Source organism: Canis lupus, chromosome 1 (genome assembly GCF_048164855.1).
Source record: "Canis lupus baileyi chromosome 1, mCanLup2.hap1, whole genome shotgun sequence".
Taxonomy (NCBI): domain Eukaryota; kingdom Metazoa; phylum Chordata; class Mammalia; order Carnivora; family Canidae; genus Canis; species Canis lupus.
The window spans coordinates 114041050-114059339 of NC_132838.1; the positions used below are offsets into that span (position 1 = coordinate 114041050).

General features: G+C 48.3%; 1 protein-coding gene and 1 long non-coding RNA gene across 3 annotated transcripts; one reads left to right on the forward strand and one right to left on the reverse strand.

The window, feature by feature from the left end:
• The first annotated feature begins 400 nt into the window (after positions 1-400).
• On the forward strand, positions 401-4495 carry LOC140605687 (uncharacterized). Of its 2 annotated transcripts, none has more exons than XR_012008264.1 (3): positions 401-627; positions 1872-1963; positions 3098-4495. It is a non-coding gene; the product is annotated as an uncharacterized lncRNA (long non-coding RNA). The 2 variants fall into 2 exon arrangements; XR_012008258.1 differs by having other exon boundaries at positions 3182-4495.
• Positions 4496-7345: 2850 nt separating this feature from the next.
• On the reverse strand, positions 7346-16676 carry PSMC4 (proteasome 26S subunit, ATPase 4). Its single transcript, XM_072777833.1, has 11 exons — positions 16518-16676; positions 15524-15622; positions 15200-15386; positions 13318-13464; positions 13125-13234; positions 12917-13010; positions 8482-8649; positions 8324-8400; positions 8013-8181; positions 7770-7825; positions 7346-7589 (listed from the first exon to the last, which is right to left on the reverse strand). The coding sequence occupies exons 1-11, from the start codon at positions 16551-16553 to the stop codon at positions 7476-7478; spliced, it is 1257 nt and encodes a 418-aa protein (XP_072633934.1). The 5' UTR covers positions 16554-16676; the 3' UTR covers positions 7346-7475.
• Positions 16677-18290: the final 1614 nt, after the last annotated feature.

The window sequence follows — 18290 nt, forward strand, 5'->3', positions numbered from 1 at the left end:
GCCCCATTCTATAAAATACACCCAGATAATCCTGCTGGGACTGGCTAATGAGAAGAGTCAGCCGAGGGTCGCCTGGGTGGCTCAGTGGTAGAGCCTCTGCCTTTGGTCCAGGCATCAGGCTCCCCGCAGGGTGCGAGCTTCTCCCTCTGCCTAGGTGTCTGCCTCTCTCTGTGTGTCTCTCCTGAATAAATACATAAAATCTTTAAAGAGAAGAGGAGACAGCCGAGGGTCCACACGCTGGAGGACCCAGCGCCTGGATGAGCGGCGAGGCTCCCACCGAGCAGCCAGCCCCAGGGTGCGTGCGAGCCAGGCTCTGCCGAAAGCGAGGTCGCGGACCCGGCTGCACCCCCCGCCCCGGTCTTGCGCCTGCGCCTGCGCCTGCGCCTTCGGAGCCCCCGCGCGCCCACCGCAGAGCGCGTCTTGCACCAGCCCGGTGCGAGTGGTGGTCGCGGGGACTCCCGGGCGGCGGGGTGTGCGTTGGGGTGGCTCAGCGCCCCCGGTGAGTTAGTAGCAGTCAGGGGAAGAAGGCGGCGCTAGGTGAGGCGGAGGCGGGCTCTGAGGATGGAGCTGCCGCCCAGAGTGAAGAGCCCCGAGCTCGTGGGGCCGGAGCCCCAGCCCCTTGCGCGGGTGGGGAGCAGCGGAGGGGTCGTGCGACCGAGTGTGACTCGCCGTGCGTGTGTGTGTGCGCGCGCGCCCGGCTCTGTGGTGCGTGTCACCGACGCGCTTTCCTGCTGCTTTCCCCGCTCTCCCTTCGCAGCCCCGAGTGTCGGCGCAGAGCACTGTGCTCACGTTTCCCCAAGAGGACAGTCAGTATTGAGCCCTAGGCTGAAGGTTCCCAGCAGGAAGGCACGGACCTGGGCTTGGGGTGGGACTTTTAGAGCCAGCAGTGTCCTGAGAGGGACGCCCTGGAGGAAATGGTGGGAGAGACCCTACTTGCAGGCGCTGTGGGTGCAGCTACGTTTGTCCGAACCACAGCGTCCCCATACCTCTGATCCTAAGAATCTTGGCTCCAGCCTCCTGCTCACAGTTGGTAGTGTGTGTGACATCAGGGCAGATGTGGCCCTGGAGGGGATTTTCTCCGTCTGTATAGCTCTTAAAAGGGCCTGGTGCCTCGTGATTTCCTTCTTCCCCAGTCCCGCTATTCTACAAAAGAAGGATCTTGAGAAGGAGGAAAAACTGTAGCACATCTGAAAGTGTAGATTCGTTGAGTTTGTTTTCATCTTTGTTCTAAATGCATGTTTGTTTTTAGTGCATGGAAACGTTTGCTTTTCTTTTCCTTAAATGTCCAATGGCCTATCCTAGGCCTGCCTTCGCGGTGAATGCTGGGCCAGGCAGAGAGATCCCTCCCCTCCTTTTTCAAATCATTGCTCTGCACTCACTATTGGTAATAGTAAGAAATGCACATTTTGCAGTCTAGTGAAAGTTTTGCTTTATTAAGATTAATGTGTTGGTTGAATCATATGAGTCTCCAAAACCTCACTTTAAAAGTAAGGCAATATTCATGGCAGTTTGACTGATGTGACGAATGACATAGTTGTTTGCTTTTTAAGGCTTTTGGGAGCAGGAATGTAATTGGAAGTCTGAGATCTGTGTCATCAGAGGCACAGGTTTTTCCAAGGAATCAATGGACTGAGACTTATGCTTATAGAGTTTGTTATAAGAAAAGAAAGTGCATATAAGTAAAGTAATATTCATAATGATGAACAATAAAACTCCCAATTTTATTTTTTTTATGAATCTCCTTTACTAAAATTTGGGATTCAAAGACATTTTACAAGGATTATATCCAACGTTGAGTAACGTTGGTTACTCAGTGGAGGAGAGAGAATCATATACCGTTCTGTCTTCTTTGACCAGATTTTACTATTCAGTCTGCAGATGCCCTTCACCTGATTTATGTTTATTCAAAGAAGAATCTTAGCAGTAAAAAGATCTCCTATTGAAGAAGAATGTTCAAGAACTGGTAAGCTCTATTTATGATGGTCAAATTGATTTCTGCTCCCACATATATCAAACCAGTTTGCTTCTTCTAAGATTTAAAAAAAATTTAATTGGATATAGATTTATTTTATACTTAAGATTATGGAATTAGTGTTCACTTTTTGCAATTATTCAGTTACATCACATGGGGAAATTACAAAGAAGAAAATTAAAACAGCCTCAATATCACTATTAATATTTTGGGGATGTATATTTTAGCAAAATTTTTCTTTGCACTTGTATATATATATGTGATGTGTGTATGTATTTCTGCAGAATAGAAGTTATACTAAGTGAATATTCAGAGGGCACAGAGACTCTCCAACTCCTATTTAGTAAAAGTTATCCTAGCTGACCACAAGTTTCTTATACCTCCATGAATATAGGAAGAAGACCAAAGTGCCAGTGAACCTTTCTAGTTTGATACCTTCCAGGTGTTTATACCTATTAGGGTTTTATAAAACAATTAAGGGTAATTATTATGGCACAATTTATCGAATAAGCCTTTCAGGATTACACTTTTTTTTTAGATTTTTAAGGTTGCTTTTACGACCTTATATCTGTAGCTATAGCCTGAGTAGGATGAGGAGGGTGTTCATGCAGGGGGTGGCTTGGTACAGGGTGATAGTCCAAGTGGTGGCAGTCCAAGGGTGGAATGCACCAGCAGGGGGTGTCAGCCTGAGCAGGATAAGGAGGGTGTCCACATAGGATGACTGAGGTGTCGGCATGAGATTTCAAAGCCCAAGCAGAGTAAAGAGGACATCTGGATATTAATACTGCCCAGCTTTGGGTGTTGGGCCTAAAATAGGAGGAGTGTTGGGGACATTCATGTGGGTCAGGTAGGAGGTAGCGAGTGTCACAGTCCAGGTAGGATGAGGAAAGCATCCACACGGAGCAGGGGGCAGGAGCAGTGATGGGAGTTTGTTATGCCTGGGGGCGGGGAGGGGGTGGGAAGAGACTGTCAAGTCAGTCAACACATCTAGGGTAGTGGGAGCCAAGCTTCTCCCTGTGTCACATCAGGGAGTCACACATATCAAAGGGGAGAAAATGAGATGGGCTTTGTGATGTTAGGTTAACTAGATGTAATAGTCTGAACTTACAATTTTCTATGTGGTAGATATAAAAAATATAAGCAGATGCTGGGCCGCTCAGGTTGCCATATTCACGTCTGGGGATTGCACCACCCTGCTGCTCCTTGTAGGGCTCTGGATTCCAGCATCTGCCTGGCCTGCTCTGTTGCTGCTTCAGCAAGAGAAGTCACTGTGCTGAGCAACTCCTATCCTATCACATTACACAGTATATGCACCTTAAGATCCTGATGAAAAGGCAAAATGTCCAAGTAATGTTTAGGGATAATTTGTGAGGGCAAGTCCAAGAAACGATGTGGTCATCAGGATGTTAAGCACCATTTTCTTCTGGATGAGTTATCCTGATGCTTCATTATCCTCCTCTTGCCCTGCGGCTGACATAGAAGACAGTGTTTGAGTCATCGGAGTTGGCTGTGCTGTGACCCACGCCATCAGGACATGGCTTCTGGTCTGTGCCTACTGGGGTGATGTTTGTCATGTTGCTGCATTGGTGCTCTGTGACAAGCAAGAGTCATTTTTAACAACTTAGTGGTACACGCTCTGTCATCTCATCTGGAATGTTTACTGACTCTGTGTAGTACCCAAAGGAAATGTTACCAGAGAATCCATGAATCCTGCGGAAGTGATGGAAATGATTGACAGGTATCCAAAGTGTTGCTGCATCAAGCCAGAGTGCACTTACCATTGCTGTAACTGGAGGATGTATTCAGAAAATGTACCATCGCTGCCTGTAGGTGATCAGTTGTGTAGGAGTTTCTTTTTCAAGATGGTGTTTACACATCCTGAATTTATAAGTTGTTATATTTATAAGTTGTTATATTATATATTTATATTGTGAGTACTTTTAAGTGTGTTATTTTTTAAAAAGATTTCATTTATTTATTCATGAGAGACACACACACAGAGAGAGAGGCAGAGACACAGACAGAGGAAGAAGCAGGTTACAGTTTCACACTGCCCAAGTGTGTTATTTTTTACAATTAAAAACAAACAGGGGGGCAGCCCCGGTGGCGCAGCATTTTAGCGCCACCTGCAGCCCAGGGCGTGATCCTGGAGACGCTGAATCGAGTCCCATGTCGGGATCTCTGCATGGAGCCTGCTTCTCCCTCTGCCTGTGTCTCTGCCTCTCTCTCTCTCTCTCTCTCTCTCTCTCTGTGTGTGTGTCTCTCATGAATAAATAAGTAAATAAAATCTTTAAAAAATAAAAATAAAAAAATAAAAACAAACAAGGGACACCTGGGTGGCTCAGCAGTTGAGTGTCTACCTTCAGCCCTGAGCATGATCCTGGAGACTCAGGATCGAGTCCCACATCGGGCTCCCTGCGTGGAGCCTGGTTCTCTCTCTGCTTGTGTCTCTGCCTCTCTCTGTGTGTCTCTCATGAATAAACAAATAAAATCTTATAAAAAAATAAAAAATAAACAAAAGTGTTTACGTATATTTAACTTTTTTCTTCCCCTTGTTTGTCTTTGCAAAGTGGAACAGAGTAAAGAGATGTGTGCAGGAAAACACTTGTTTTAAAAACTCCACTTCTAGGATGCTTGGGTGGCTCAGTCAGGCATCCAACTCTTAATTTTGGCTCATGTCATGATCTCAGCGTCATGAGATCGAGCCACATATCAGGCTCCACATCAAGCAAGGAACCTGCTTGAGATTCTCTTTTCCTCTCCTGCTGCTGCTATCCCCCCCTCTCTAAAAAAAGAAAAAACTCCACTTCTAAGATATAGAGTATCCAGGCTGGTACCAGCCTTTTTCCCTCTTAACACAGTAGCATGTAACAGACTGGAAAAAGCAACTCCTGGCATCCAGAAACAGTCTGACATTTCCAGGTAGGCCTCAGTGATATTGAAAGCTGGCCTGGCACTCACAGCTAGGCCACGTTATTCTCTCGTTGAACATAAACAATCTCATAGAACACCCACATCAAGATCAGTCTGAGACCATAATGAGAGATGAAAAAGACCACTTCATAATTTTGTCTAAGCACAGACAAAAACAAGGTCACTGGGCAGCCCACAGAATACACCAAATATCCCTCTCCCTGCTAATATGAGTGGCTGCTACTTCTTACCAGTTACAGCTTCTGCCTCGCTCTGGTCTGCCTTCACTCTAGCTGACATTTATTACAGTGTCTAATCATGATAAACTTCCCTCTTGCATCCAGACAGCATCCGATTCAGGGCACAGCCCTGCTTCCTGAAACCCTCCCCCCAAATCACCCACCACAAGCCCAAATATTATAATCCTTTCTGACACCCTCTTCCTGAAGCACTACACAGTTCACCATGTTGTATGTTCTTCCTTGTACTGAGTTCTAAACCCAGCTTGTTCAACTATGGGGTGTGTTCCTTGGGGACTCTAGCTGGATGGCGTTGGCAATAAACATGCAGTTAATTGTGGCAGCTTTTGCTGTTGGTGGTCTGGCCCACGCTCTCTTTTCTTTTTCTTTTTTTTTTTTTTTTAAGATTTTATTTATTTATTTATTCATGAGAGACAGAGAGAGAGAGAGAGAGAGAGAGAGGCAGAGACACAGGCAGAGGGAGAAACAATCTCCACACAGGGAGCCCGATGGGGGACTCGATCCCAGGCCTCCAGGATCATGCCCTGGCCTGAAGCGCTAAACCGCTGAGCCTCCCAGGGATCCCCTCATGCTCACTTTCACAATGCAGAAAGTAATTTTGAAACACAGAGCACTGCTCAAGAGGCCTTGGACCCCTGGAGGAATTATATTAACCTAGGTCAGTTCTGACAAGTAGTTTGGGGTCATTTCACCTAAATGAAATGGAGAGAGGCCCTGTAAAGCATCATGTTGATGAAGAAGAAACATGGTTTTCCACTTTCCAGGATCTCTCTACATCTTCTCAAAGATACTCCAGGAAATTGAAGTTGGATGAGTGGTCAGGGCATATGTAAAAACGGCTTGAGAACATTGGAGAACCATATATATTTTTTAATATATTTATATATATTCTTATATATATAAAACCATATATATAACCATTAACTAATTAATTAATTAATTTTAAGAGAGGGTGGAAGTGGAGAACAGAGGGAAAGAATCTTAAGCAGGCTCCACGCCTGGCAGCCCAGCGCCAAGCCCAACATGGGGTTCGATTTCATGTGACCAAGATCACGACCTGAGCCAAAAATCAAGAGTCAGATGCTTAGTCAACTGAGCCACCCAGGTGCCTTTCAGCTTGTCTGCATTCCCAGCCCTCCCCTTTAGGACATGGCACCCGTGATCTCTGAAGTACCAGTCTGTTCTGAGCTCCCCTTTTAGTTCAGGCTCAGCTGGGTTGATGAACAGTTTTCTGCCTCTCCCCAAAACTGTGTTGCTACTATATCCTCTCTTCCTGTGTCCTTGTGAGTATTCTCTTATCTCATTACTATTATTTTAGTGAGGTTCCAGGGAGGAGGAAAGGTTAACCTCTCCACTCAACCAGCCATGCTCATCTGCAGAGGAATCACCCTCTCCTCAAGGACCTGTGACTGTACTTATACTTTTCTTATATTTCTTCCTGTCTCACCTCCAAATATATAGGGACATTTGTTGTGTTTGTTCAAGAAATATTATGTGAATATCTACCATGTGTAGGCACTGGGACTTGAACTGTGATAAAGCTGCAATCCCTTGAGTTCAGAAGAGTGACCGGCAAGCATGTGAGAATGTCTAAGGTGATATGAGAAGTGCCAAGCAGAGCACGCACATGGTTCCAGTGGAGCACAGAAGGGTTCCTTCCCAACTTGGGGCGTCAGAGAAGTCTCCCCAGATGGAAAGGTGTCTCAGCAGAGACCTCAAGAGAGAATGGCATTGGGTCCAACCAAACACATTTGTGCCCTAACAAAACCATATGGAGAAGAGCCAGAGACATTCACAAAACCATATGGAGAAGAGCCAGAGACATTCACAAAACCCAGCGATCCAACCTACTTCTTGCAACCCTCATCCCTACTCTTGGGGATTCTGCGGGGCTATCTCCTTGTCCTTGAACTTCTCTCTGCATGTGAAGAAGGCAGGAATCACCAAAGACTCAAATGGTGGGGAGATGTGTGGGGGCTTTATCTTGTGGTCAAGGGCTGCGACTTGAGGTTCAATTTCCGTTCTTTTCCCCAAATTTCTAAAGTCATTTGATATGAATTCTTTGCTTTGCTCTCAAACCATAACCCAGGCCCTGCAAGTCACCCACTCATCTGTCAGGAGAGCAGGAGGGGACAGACCATCCTATTCACAGCCCAGTTTCCTCCAAAGGAGTTAAACTTTTAGGAAGAAATTAAACAGATTCAATCTTTTATCTTTATTGAGTAAACCAATCATGGGTAAAGAAAAAACAACACTAGGTTTTGGGACAGCGGTTGGGGAGGTGAGAGAAGTCCCCTTCCCTCCTCTCCCCTCACACCACAAGGTCTGGGTCACTTATAAAACTCATGCTCCTGCTCGTCCTTCTTGATGACAGTCTTATATGCTTTTTCAAAGTCCTTTGCCAGAACAATGTAGCGGTTCTCACGGACGGCCAGCATTCCACTCTGTTGAGGGATGAGAATGAAAATCTACTCCCAAGCCCTAGTGATGGTGGAGGAAGAGACCTGGCCCCAAGCCCCAGGGAGGCAATGTGGGACATGAGGGGTGCAGCAGAGTGGTCTCAAAGGGGAAGAGTCTTCATGCACCCCCTGCCTGGATCCAGAGAAAAACCCTCCCTCACTCACCTCCTGACAGATGGAGTTGATATCAGCTCCTGAAATCTTATCTGGCCGGGCCACATCTGCAGCAGGTGATTAAGGAAATAAATGCCTAGAACCAGAAGTCATCCTTGAGCTATATTTATCACCACTCCCATCCCTGGAGTCTCCCGACCTTACAAGTTGGGTCCCAATGAAGGCAGAGATGGAGATGAAAATCCAATCCACATTCCCAACCAGGACCCTCCCCTCACTTCCAGAGCAGGATACAATCTTCCAAGTCAACCTCCTCCGAGAGGTTCATCTTGCTGGTGATAGTGGAGAAAATTAACCTCTTCTGGCGGCGGTCAGGGAGCGGAAATTCAATTTTACGATCAAGACGTCCGGGCCGCAGCAGGGCAGGATCCAATGTGTCTGCTCTGTTTGTGGCCATGATCACCTGGCATTGGGGACATGCCAGCTCAGACCTCTGTCCCCACTACACCCTCCTTCCTGTCACAATACGTGTTCCCTCTCATGCCAGCCTCCATCTTTCCCTGACTCCCACACCACACTTCCCCTTGCCATCCTGACCCCCGAACCTTGACATTAACGTTCTGGTCAAATCCATCCATTTGATTCAGTAGCTCCAGCAGGATTCTCTGAACCTCCCTGTCAGCTGCAGAGTGCAACATGGTCAGTCCAAGGCATTGCATACAAGCCTGCCCAAGACCCCAGGCCCTGCTTAGGTATCACTCACCTCCTGTCTGGGCATCAAATCTCTTGGTGGCAATGGCATCGATCTCATCTATGAAGATGATAGCAGGTGCATTCTCCTTGGCCAGGCGGAACACGTCCCGGACCATGCGAGGGCCCTCGCCCAGGTACTTCTGGACAAACTCTGAGCCCACGACCCGGATAAATGCAGCTGATGGCAGGATGACAAGGGTTAGATGAGGAAGGGCCTCCCATAAGGAAGGCCCATATTGCTTTAATGAAACTGAGAATTCCCTGGAGACATCTTTGAACACCCACTCCAAGCAGCCAGGTCATTCTCTCGTGCCCTGGGGATGGGTCTCAGATCCTGCTGGGAGGACCAGTCATCTGCCTGTACTCCACAACCCAGCAGCCCAAATCATGAATCCTACAACAAATGTGTCAGTTCTTGGCCCAACATTTAAAAATCAGGACATTATTTTTAAAAATGGGTCTGTACTTCAATATTCCCATATAGAGGACAGCAAGAGACATTCATGGAATCCAACATAGACAAAACAAAAACCCTGGATTTCCAGAGTGTTGGAAAAAAAATCAGTAGGAGAAAAAAAGATAGGCTATCTATACACTGAGGCATCATCCGCTCAGGATGGAAAAGGATCCACTTCTGAACATCATGGAAGATCAGGGACCACAGGCACATATTCTGACGTGATCAACAAGTGATAATGTGGCTGAAGAAAGGCTTGTTCTGGGCCTCTCCTTTTGAACTTACTTCTTTAAGTCTAACCTATTCTTTAACAACTAGATGTGGCCTTGTGTTGCATGGAGCAACCCTCCAGAACCCTCCTTTTAGCTACCACTGAGAAGGGAGACACAGTCCATTATGCAGACCTTATATCCTAACTAGGAGCTGTGCAAGTTGCAGTCCTGCCCTGACAAGCACTAAAATCCAGAACCAACACCTGGCTCAAGGTGTCCTTCCTCTCTGATACGTACATCACCTAGGGGCTTGTTCAACCCCAAACCTCAGGGTATCTAAACACATCTCAGTGTTGCCTTTGGCCACACGTTCCCTGGGCTGTTCTGCCGGTGTTCAAACCATTACCCATGAAATCCTAGTCCCTGAAACCTCCCATCTGACTCTGGCTCCTGTCTGCCTCCCCATTCTGCTGCTGTGGTGCTCTGTCCCCCCAACCCCTTCCCCGTCCTCCTAGTCTCTCATACTGTGTTTCAGTGAAGACTTCCACTTCCTGGTCATTGAATTAGTTATGTCCCATACTCAATCCATCTACCCCCACACCAATCTGTTTTCCCCTAATCTGGCCCAAGTGAGAAAATGGAAGTTGCTCCTGACTCCTCCCACTTGCCAACACCTTATAGTTAGCAAAAAAATCCTGTCACTTCTGCCTCAAGTCTACCCTTCTCTCCCCGACCCACCCTGCCAAAGCCTCTGCCCAAGGCTATAACTGTCAGTCCTCCGGCTCAGTGCAAAGTCTTCTAATTGGCTGTCAGATTTCTCTTGCCTCCAAGTTCATTTCTAGCTGCCAAAATAATCTTTCAAAAAGCTAATCTGAAGGATGCCTGGGTGGCTCAGTCGGTTAAGTGTCTGCCTTCAGCTCAGGGCATGATCCTAGGGTCCTGGAATAGAGCCCCACGTTGGGCTCCCTGCTCAGCGGGGACTCTGTTTCTCCTTCTCCCCCTGCTCATGCTCTCTCAAATAAGTAAAAATAAAATAAAATTTAAAAATCTCAAAAGGCTAATTCCATCATACTACTTCTCTAATGTGATGGCCACTGGCCACATGTGGCTGCTGAGGAACTGAAATGTGACTGGTCCAAAATGAGATAGGCTGTCACTGTGAAATACCAGACTTCCAGAAACTTAGTAAAATTAAGTGTAAAATCTTTTTTTTTAAGACTTTATTCATTTATTCATGAGAGACACACATAGAGAGAGACACACAGACAGACACAGGCAGAGGGAGCCCGCTATGGGACTCAATCCCGGGATCCCAGGACCACGCCCTACGCCAAAGGCAGGCACCAAACCGCTGAGCCACCCAGGGATCCCCTAGTGTAGAATATCTCAATAAATGTCCATCGATAAACACCCAGATAAGTAAAACATGGTATATACATACAATGGAATATTATTTGGCCTGAAAATGGGATTATATTTTGACACCTGCTCCAACATAGATGAGCCCTGAAGACAACTGCCTAAGTGAAAAAGCCAGTCAAATGTAGGATCATCTACTTATCTGAGATACTTCTATATGATAGCCAAATTTATAGCCACTGCAAGCAGAATAGAGGTTATCGGGGGCTTGGGGGCGAGGGAGTGTGGAGAAACATGGAGTTAGCGCTTAATGGGATGATGAACAAGTTCTGGAAATGGAAAGTGGTGGAGGTTGCACAGCATTGTGAATGTTCTGAATGCCACTGAATTGTACTTAAAAATTGGTTAAAACGATAAATTTTGTTACATATATTTTACTAGAGCAAAACAATGGGGGAAAAAACCTCAAATTTTCTATTTGCTACATGTTAATAGTATTTTGAGTAATTTTCTGTTACATGTCAATATATTTTGAGTATACTTGCTAAATACATTGTTCGTCTACTTATTCTCTTATTTTTTTAATGGGTACTTAAACTTCTTGAATTATATATGTGGCTTGCATTGTATTTCTAGTGAGCCCTGCCTTTCCAAAACCACCCTGCTCTCAGGGCAGTGTGCAAAATCCCTGAGATTAGTGCTAAGACTATATTCACAGCCTTTCTGAGTTCTTCAGCCTCACCTCCTGAACCTGCCAAGCACAGCCCTCCTTCAGCCAGCCCCCCAACATGTGCTAAGAAAGTACCACAGTGCAGTTACTGGGCAGGCAGTGGAAAGGTAGCAAAGGACAAATGTGGAAGGTCCCTACCCTCACATAATATCGTCATGGTCTACTCATGATTCGCTAAATAAAAAGTTCTTTCCTACCCCGGGCCTTGGCACCTGTGCCCCATGTCCTGGATGTCCCCTCCCAACTGTGTGCCTGACAGATTGCTTACACCTCACTTCTTCTGGGAAGACCTACCTGAGAGGTGGAGGCAGAATGGACCAGCACGCCCTCTTGTGAGGGTGATCCCCCAATCCTTCCTGCTTCCCTGGGGCATTTGCTACTTTGCAGGCTGCTCCCACTCAACCTTACCTCTGTGAGCCCCCTTGCTCACTCACTTCAGCTACAGGAGCCTCCTTGTTATTCCTGGACCATGGGGTGCATTCCCACCTCACCAGACAGTCTCTGAGTCCAATATACTTCCTCCTCCAGACATCCATGTGACTCGGTACCTCAAGTCTTTATGTAAATGTCACCTCTTAAAAGCCTTCCCTGACCACCCCTCATTCTACCATAAAAAGTGGCAGCCCCCACTATTCTCTATCCCCTTGCCCTGCTTCATCTCGACACACATTTAGAACCACGTGATACATAATCTATTACCTGTTCAAGGACTTCCCCAACTAAGACATCACTTCCACAAAGAAAGGAGAGACTTTGTTCTGTTCATTGCTGTGTCTCCAGAACATGTGTGTGACACACATTAGGTACTCAATATTAACTCAATGACTGAGTTCTAAGTGTTTTTTTTTTTTTTTTCTCCAGCCACACTGGGAAATTCTCCAACACAGGAGACATGTCTGAGCAGCTCAGGGCCTGGCAGAGCAGAAGTCCATGAACCGCTAAGCAAATGAATGCTCATGACCATGACTAACATTTATTGTCCACTCTACGTGCCAGGTATGGTTTTAGAAGCTTTATATTGATTTAATCCTCCAAAATAACCCAGATAGAGAGGAAACAGGAGTCACAGAGAGACTAACTTATTGAGTGGTTACATAAACTAACTTCTGTAAGCAGTTGTAGGGGAGCCAGATTTCAATCCTAGTCAGCACAGCCCAGAAAACACTGTCTGACCACTGCCTTCTACTGCTCCCTGCCTCACACATGCTGAGATTTAAGATGTGCTGAGCCCGATCCTCAGGCTTTACAAACAGTAATATAGTGACTTTCAGATGTTTTTGTCTGGAATCTACAGTAAGAAATATGTGTGTAAACAACCACAAGCATATGTACATGCAACAAGTTTCACAAAGCAATAAGGCATTAAGAGCTCTTATTACGTGGGATGGACACTGATGTTTTGTTTCATTGCTTTAAATGCTGATTGCAACCCATGAATTTGAACTCACACTAATGGGTGACAACCCACTGTGAAGCAAGTTTCTTGTTAGACAGAGAATGGAGACAGGAGGAAGTGAAGCCACCTCCCTAGGATGGCACCACCAGTAAGAGGCACACCAGGGCTTTGACACCATGGCTCCTGTTCTAATCATCTCACCTCACCACTTCCGGGGCAAGATCAGAAAGTAGGGAGCAAGGTTATGAGAGCCCAGAAGGTCAGAGCCCCAGGGAAGAACCAAGGGCTCACCTGTCGTGTGATGAGCCACAGCCTTTGCTAACATGGTCTTCCCGCAGCCAGGCGGGCCGTACATTAGGACGCCTCGGGGAGGGTCGATGCCGATCTGAAATGCAGAGGTGAAGGATAAGGCAGGGAGTCCTTTCACCAACTTGAAACACGAGGGGTGGGCACGGAGGGGGCGGCGGCTTTGCTTTCTGTACCACTTTCAGCTCCTCACCTGCTTATAGAGCTCGAAGTGTGTAAGTGGAAGCTCCACGGCCTCCCGCACCTCCTGCTTCTGGATGTCCATGCCCCCGATGTCTGCATACATCACATCTGGCTTCTGGTCTGGTGGGAGAGCAGAGCTGGGGCTCCTAGCCTGGACTGCAGGTCCCCTCAGGCCTCCCCCTGGCCCTGGGCTCCCCTCTCACCTGAGGTGAGCATCATGATACTGCTGTCGGCCTCAGGAGGCAGCACATCCACCAGAGCGTTGCTGTGCTTATGGAGGGCCACAGACGCGTTCGGCTTGAGCAGCTCCCGGTCAATGGTGCTCAGGATGCGCACGTAGTAGTTGGAGCCTTTGGGAGACAGCCAAGGAGCAGGGAAAGTGAGAAGTACCAGAACTTCCAAACTGTCTCTGCCCCCAAACCTCACAGTCATACACTCTAGGCCACCAGTCCCTTTTACTCAGACCCTGAACGGCCCTCGGCCTTTAGTCTTGCCTCCTCTGGTCCATCCCCCACATTCAAGACGACAGCTCCCTTGTCTGTCTCTAGCCTGGCCTGTCTCTCAAGCTCTAGCCCCAGGTGACCAGCAGCCTCCTGGAATGCCTCCCCTACCCCGGCATGTCCCCAGGGTCTCTCTCACTCACTGTCCCAGTGTGGTCTCAGTATCTTTTCTCAAATCGTGCTGCTTCTCCTGGGGCCCTGTCTTAGGGAGCCCCATGGTCCCTAGTCACCAGCCAGAGTCCCAAGCCTCATGCTGGACCTTTCTCCCCTCCTCTCCACGCCACAGCCCCTCAGTCACTATGCTCTTCCAGCTTGCCTCCTGAATGTCTCCAACCAATCTCCTCTCCTCCCCACAGACCCAGCCTAATACACCCTTCCGCTCCCATCGAGGTCTCTGCACCAGAGTCCTCCCTGCTCGCCCAGCCTCCAGGCTCCCTGCCCCTATAAGCCTTCTACTCTCCTGACCTTCACACCTGGCTGTCTGGCAGCCACCCAGACCCCTCCCTGTGAAGTCCTAGACTGCCCTTACTGTCTCCCTCCAAACCTAGTCTTCTCCCCATGTCAGCATCTCAGGGATAGTCCCACTGTCCCCCTAAGTCCTACAGGTCAAAGACACAAGCCTCATCCTGAGTATCTCCCTCCCTTCACCACCTCACCTCCAGCCTATCAGTCCAATTCTAGGCCCAGTCACAGAGGCCAGAAACAGGAAATGACAGATAATGCACAGAGACAACAACCATCCTGAGCACAGGCCTGAACCCATGTTAACAACAGCTACCATATACGGAGTCCTACCAGAGCCTAGTCTCTTCACACTTTACTCAAACTGCAGGTCCCAACCCAGTAACTGCCATGAAATCAACTTAGAGGGTCATATCCAGAACACTGTTTAAAACAAAAACAGACTAGAACAGAATGGAAAACACCAGAATCTGTCACACGTAATAAGGCTAACTATCATTTGACGAAACTTTCAATATATATTTAGTGTATATGTGGATATGTATGCAGTTGACCTTTAAACAACGCAGGGTTTAGTGGTGCCAACGCCCAATGTAACTAAAAACCCACACATAACTTGACTCCCCAAAAACTCAACTACTAATAGCCCACCGGTGACCAGAAGCCTTACCAATACCATAAACAGTCAATTAACATGTGTTTTCTATGTTTTACATGTTATATACTGTATTCTTACAATCAAGCAAGCTAGGAAAAGACAATGTCATTGAGCAAATCATAAGGAAGAGAAAATACATTTAAGTATTGTACTGTATTCATCCAAAAAAATCTGTGTATAAGAAGACCCACACAGTTCAAACCTGTGTTGCTTTAAACTCAACTGTACATGTAGGTTCGTACATATACACGAACACGTACAAAATACATACACACGTGTAGAGAGAGTATGTAAAACATATGTCTACTTTTGTTATTAGAGTTAGAAAAACACCATTACATTGCCCTGCCTTGTTTGCTCTTCTAAGATCCCAACACACTTCCCAGTCCATGAGAGGAAACAGTTAACAGACGTTGAATGAACAGATGAGTGAATGAGGTGGTCCCTACCCAGGCACCCACACACCTGTGGTGGAGCCCACAATGGCTGTATTCTGATCCACAGCCTCCAAAAACTGCCCGATGACCAGTGGGATGCTCTGGATTCGCTTCACCTCCTCCTGAGCATGGAGGAATTCCTTCTTCAGGTTCTTCTGCTCATCCTTGATGTACTCCTCCTGCACCTCCAGGAATTCCAGCTCTTGCTGCAGCTTCTGTGAGCGGAGAGGCAAAAGGTAGAGAGTTGGCTTTGGCCCTGGTGAGCCAGGTGGTTGTAGAAGGTGGCGGGGGGTGGGGGGTGGGGTATGGCATGCTGGGCCCTGTACAAGGTCCGGGTTGGGGTTGACTCTACCTTGTAGCGGCTGTACAGGTCCTCCAGGTCCTCAGGCTCAGGCCCCAGGAAGGAAAGGCCAGTCTGGGGCCGTGACACAGACAGTGCTGGGATCTCATCCTAGAACAAGGGAGAAAACTCTGGTTGGAAGAAGAGCGTCCCCTCATGATAGAATCTATAGCATCCTCCCCACTCCACTATGAACCTCTCAGCCCCCAACAGGCTCCTGACATCATTCAGCCCCTCTAAATAGATCCTGCAAGCCTCTCAGCCCCCTAAATAGGCTCCTGATGTCACCCAGGCCCTAAGAGGGTCAACTAGCCTCCCAAACAGATGTTTTACTATCATATGCCACTTGTAACATAACCCCAATGTCACCTGACTCCCAACTAAGGTCTAAGGTCACATCAACTCCTTACTGGACCCCAATGCCCCCCTCCCCCCCAACAGGTTCCTAATATCACACGGCTGTCTTATTATAGGCTGTTAAAGTCAACCTCAAACATTCTCACATTACCCAGTTTTCCCCAAAAGATCCCTCATGTCACACAACCCAAACTCACATTAGGTCTTTATGTCATCCGGTTCCCTATGTAGGCCCCAAACACCACTCGGCTAGAGCAGATACTGCGGAGCCTCCCAACACCAGCCAAGCCCCGATCATCAGTCAGCTCCCCGGCCCAACCTGAGACATCATTTGGCCCAAGCCCCATCTATCACTCACACCCCGACCCATCGGCAGCCCCGCCGGGCCCCGATGTCATTAAGCACTCCTAGCTAGCCCTCGAAATCCTTCCGTGCCAAAGAACCTGTAACGTCACTCATTCCTGCAGCGGCGCGTTCTGAGCCTTTCTGCCCTAACATCCTTCAGCCACCGAGCCAGGCCTCGGGGCGACACAGAGCTCCCCACCGAGGCCTCCAGAACCAGCCGGACCCGGGCCGGAATTCCCGCAGTCCCTCAGCACCCCACTCCGGTCGGCCTCGCCCTCTCCCCACGAGCCTGGCCCCACCGGACCTGAGCTTTCTCCACCAAGATGCCTATCTCCTCCATAGTGACCAAGCCGGCCTCTGTGGCCCAGCCAGATCCAGTCACCGCTTCCGGCGACGCTACCGGAAGGCCAGGGCCTCCGCGGATTCTGGGAAACGTAGTTCAAGGCTTCGCTAGAGCGGGCTGAATGGGCCGCAAAGGGTGGCGGGAAGGGAAGTCTTTGTCCTGGGCTCCGCCCCCAAGGCCTGAACGCGGGCTCTCCGTAGCTGGGCTTGGGGCGGTGCGCGTGCGCAGTAGTGCGTAGTGCCCCCCTCGAGCGGTGTCCGCGCGCGGTTTTTCTCGCCAGTAAGCGGCGCTGCCTCTTTGCTTTTTCGGTTAAGGAATTCGCAAATCCTTCCGGGAGAGCCTGGTGGCCAAGCGCTGGTGGCTCTCATTTAGTGCCGGGGCCGGAGATACTTTGGGCGGGGCTCCCCAGGGGGGGCTCCTTTAGGAGATCTAAACGTGGGATGCGCCGAGGATTGTCTCCCGCGTGGAGGCGGGAAGCACCCGGCTCCACCCTGCGGGTGGATGTGCTGTGGGCCAGGAGGAGGGGTGGAGAAAGAATTTTTTTAAATAAGATTTTATTTATTTATTTGAGAGAGAGAGAGCGCGCGCGAACTGGGGGGAGGGGCAGAGCAGGGAGCCCTCCCCGGGCTGGATCCCAGGACCCCAAGATCATGACCCCAGCAGAAGTCACTTAACTGACTGAGCCACCCAGCCGCCCCCGGAGAAAGAATTCTGGAGATGTTTTTGATGGAAGAAGGTGCTTTATTATAGCAGGGAGACAGGACCTGTGGGCTGGAAATGTTGCACTTGTGTTTGTGGGGAGTGTCTGATTAAATTAAACCTTCTAGTTTGGGGAGGGGGCGGTGCTAACGATAGTAAGTCTCTAAGGAATTTGGAAGTAAAGCTTTCAAGACACCTTGAGGGGGCTAGGTGCTGCTAAAATAAGGTTTTTTACTAATTCTTAGTAAAACATCAGTTTTGAGGGGCACCTGGGTGGCTCAGTGGTTGAACATCTGCCTCTCTGGCTCAGGTCGTGATCTTAGGGTCCTGGAATCAAGTCCGGCATAGAGCTCACCGCAGGGGGCCTGCTTCTCCCTCTGCCTGTGTCTCTGTGTCTCTCATCAATCAATAAATAAAATCTTTTTAAAAATTGGTCTTGAAGCCCTTCAGATGTGTATCACTGGGCCTCATGCTCAGGAGGTCATTGCAAATACATCTTTGGGAGCGTTTAGTAGCTATCTGAGAACGTGACACCAACAAGAGCAAAGCTATGGTGGTAACGCAATAGAGGAAGTCCTTGAGAGAGCTGTAGGAATGTTACAATCTGTAAGCCTCAGGAATTCCACCTGGGGAATTCGAGCCCCAGCAAAGTGTGGCCTTTGTGTCTCCCATTGGGGGTGAGGAGTCCCCAAGCCCCGCCCCCTTACTTGTTAGCAAATCCGGTAGAAACCACACTCAGGGCTGGAGAAAATGAGGCAGCAGTGTCAGGAGTTGGGTCCCACAGGAGACCGGCAGACCTGTGCCAGGCCCTGCCTAAGTCACAGGGGCCTCAACTCATTGCATCTTGATAGACAAAATGTTCCCTTTTACAGAGAAGAAAGCAGACTGAGAGCTCTGAAGCTACTTGTCTGTCACAAGGGTCAGAGTTTAGAGCCCCGGATCTGTCTGTCCCCAAAGCCCATGCTTCTGGCTCCACGGATACACTGCTCAGTGTTTGTTAAGTAAACGTTTTATTGAAATATAAATACAGAGAAG